The sequence below is a fragment of the Sitodiplosis mosellana genome, unplaced genomic scaffold (genome assembly GCF_009176505.1).
Source record: "Sitodiplosis mosellana isolate CC-2019 unplaced genomic scaffold, AAFC_SMos_1.0 Smas_scaffold_2681, whole genome shotgun sequence".
Taxonomy (NCBI): Eukaryota; Metazoa; Arthropoda; class Insecta; order Diptera; family Cecidomyiidae; genus Sitodiplosis; species Sitodiplosis mosellana.
Window position 1 is genome coordinate 1 of NW_022597923.1, and position 2,211 is coordinate 2,211.

General features: G+C 36.0%; 1 protein-coding gene across 1 annotated transcript; it reads left to right on the plus strand.

Annotated features, from left to right (window-relative positions):
- The first annotated feature begins 818 nt into the window (after window positions 1-818).
- LOC129571513 (uncharacterized) lies at window positions 819-1,523 on the plus strand. Its single transcript, XM_055451320.1, has 4 exons — window positions 819-953; window positions 1,018-1,090; window positions 1,165-1,273; window positions 1,351-1,523. The coding sequence occupies exons 1-4, from the start codon at window positions 865-867 to the stop codon at window positions 1,419-1,421; spliced, it is 342 nt and encodes a 113-aa protein (XP_055307295.1). The 5' UTR covers window positions 819-864; the 3' UTR covers window positions 1,422-1,523.
- The last annotated feature ends 688 nt before the right edge of the window (window positions 1,524-2,211 follow it).

Genomic DNA, 2,211 nt, shown 5'->3' on the forward strand with positions numbered 1-2,211 from the left:
TTTGGCAAAAAACCGCGGGTAACGCGATGAAAAATTGAAAAAATCCCAAATCTGATAATTCCATCGTGATTAGCGGACAAAATTACTTAAGAATCAGTCAAAAAACTGGCAAAATAGCTGTTAAATTGCTCACAAAATAGTCATTTATAATGTATTTTAGATGAAAATGACGATTTTCGGTTTCCGTCAACTTTGAGGCCGATGAGGCACGGGTAAACGTTGTCCGATCGGGCTAAAAATTTACAGGGCTTATTTTTATGACCAACCTCGCCTGATAAAATACTGCCGCATGTGAAAATCGAAAAAGTCCAAAAAAAAAACTACCCTAATGAACAATGCAGGCCCAGAAATTGAAATAATAGATCATTTCCAGGGGCGCACATAGAAAATTTGCACAAGGGCGCCAGAGGAGTGAAAAAGGCACTGTGCCAACGAAACATTTCAAAAATATCCACTAACAAAAATTTTGACTTCGGACTTAAATTAAAGTCTGAGCACTTGGAATCAGCATTAGCAATTAAGCCCAATGAACACACGTAATGCTAAATATTTGTATTTTGTGCATATTTTAATGTAATGCTAAATGTAGCACTAAAAGTGCAAAAATTGTGAAATTTTTGGGCCGATTTAGATAAAATTTTGTTTCTGGGCACAATATGTGTAGAAATTGTGCACGATTTGGGAAAAATTTACTATGCACAATAATTGCACGTGTTTGGCTCATTAGGAGTCGTGCGAATCAGTACTCAAATGTATTAGATAGTATCATTTTTTTTAATTTGTCTATTTTTCCGTTGACAACAAATCAAGTTTTTAGGTACATGGTATGAAGTTGAACGTTCATTCTATCTTCCTGAATTTGCAATGGGGTGTACCCTTTTGAAATTTCAAGAAGAAGAAAAAGCTTCTGAAACAGATCGTATTGAAGTGGCTGTAAAATCGATCAATCAATGGTGAGCAAATATTCATTACCCACATTATGCATATTTTATTTATTTGTTCTATTTGCATTATTAGGACTGGAAGCGCATCCATTAACATAGGCTATATCCATCCTGAAACAAAGAATTCATCCATTATGGATGTGAAGGTCAGCTGATTTCAGTCAAACATTGTTGATTTTCTATCCCAACGAAATAAAAAGAAATTCCTTATTACATACAGTTTTCAACCCGATTACCGGATGTAGTTGCTAGGTTCTTGCCTGGTGCAGGGCGATACCAAGTCCTATACACAGATTATACAAATTTTGCGATTTTGTGGTCTTGTTCGAGTATTGCCAGTCTCGGATATACAGGTTCAGAATTGATAATAACACACTTCTACCGTTTTTCTTTTCTCTGCCACAAGAGCTGGAGTATATCAGCGATTTGGGAGACCGAAATCTAAGCCAACGTTATCAGCGAGGGGCAAATCACTAAAAAGTAATTTCTAATAAAGTAGAAAAATGAACATAATATGTAAGTAATTTGTGGTATAGATGTCACATTAGACTGCTCCAAAAAAAAAGTTGAGATATTCAAGCTCCCCGAACGGTTTTCGAAAATTGGCCTCAAAAAAATAGGTTTGGCATCAAAAAATCGAAAAACGTAGAAATGAAACCACTTTCTCAAAATTCATGACATTTTTGAGTAAGGTAGTTTCGGAAGCCATTTTAGATCGCAACATTTCGACCTAAATCATTTTTCCAGCCCATTTTCGGCCAAAACTGTTGATGGGGTTACAGTGTAATGCCAGTTACAGTGTAAAATGACCGAAAAAATGGCAAATTTTCGGCATTTCTTGCATTTTTTGCTCTACTGGTCACCCAGGTGGTGAACTTTTGTTCAGTTTTCGACTTGTGTCGTGTAGCCAAAACCTGTACAAAAATTTTGGTACTTGTCAGATTGCGATTTGGATGGAATTTGGCGACAATTGTTTCACACATATAAGACAAATTTCAGGCCAAAATACAGATTTACAGGCAATAACATATTATTAACTGAACCCGTGAGCATAAAAACAACGTATTGACTCTTCGCCGATGAAAACGAAACGCAAAAAAATCGCCGAACAAAGTGAAACACCAATCTGTTATTGGATCACTATATGAAAATCGAAAAAAATTTAAACTTTTTTTTTTCGACTGTTGCCTATTTCAGATCGTCTACATGGGAAGTTTGTTTGAAATCCTCGGAACGCGGGTTCACGCCGCTGTGAATACATTGGTTT

Bases quoted from the DNA above. Each gene is read 5' to 3' on its own strand.
- LOC129571513 (XM_055451320.1), top strand. From the start codon at position 865: ATGGGGTGTACCCTTTTGAAATTTCAAGAAGAAGAAAAAGCTTCTGAA. The intron at 954-1,017 runs GTGAGCAAATAT...TTGCATTATTAG, and splicing joins GTAAAATCGATCAATCAATG to GACTGGAAGCGCATCCATTA. The intron at 1,274-1,350 runs GTATTGCCAGTC...CTCTGCCACAAG, and splicing joins GATTTTGTGGTCTTGTTCGA to AGCTGGAGTATATCAGCGAT.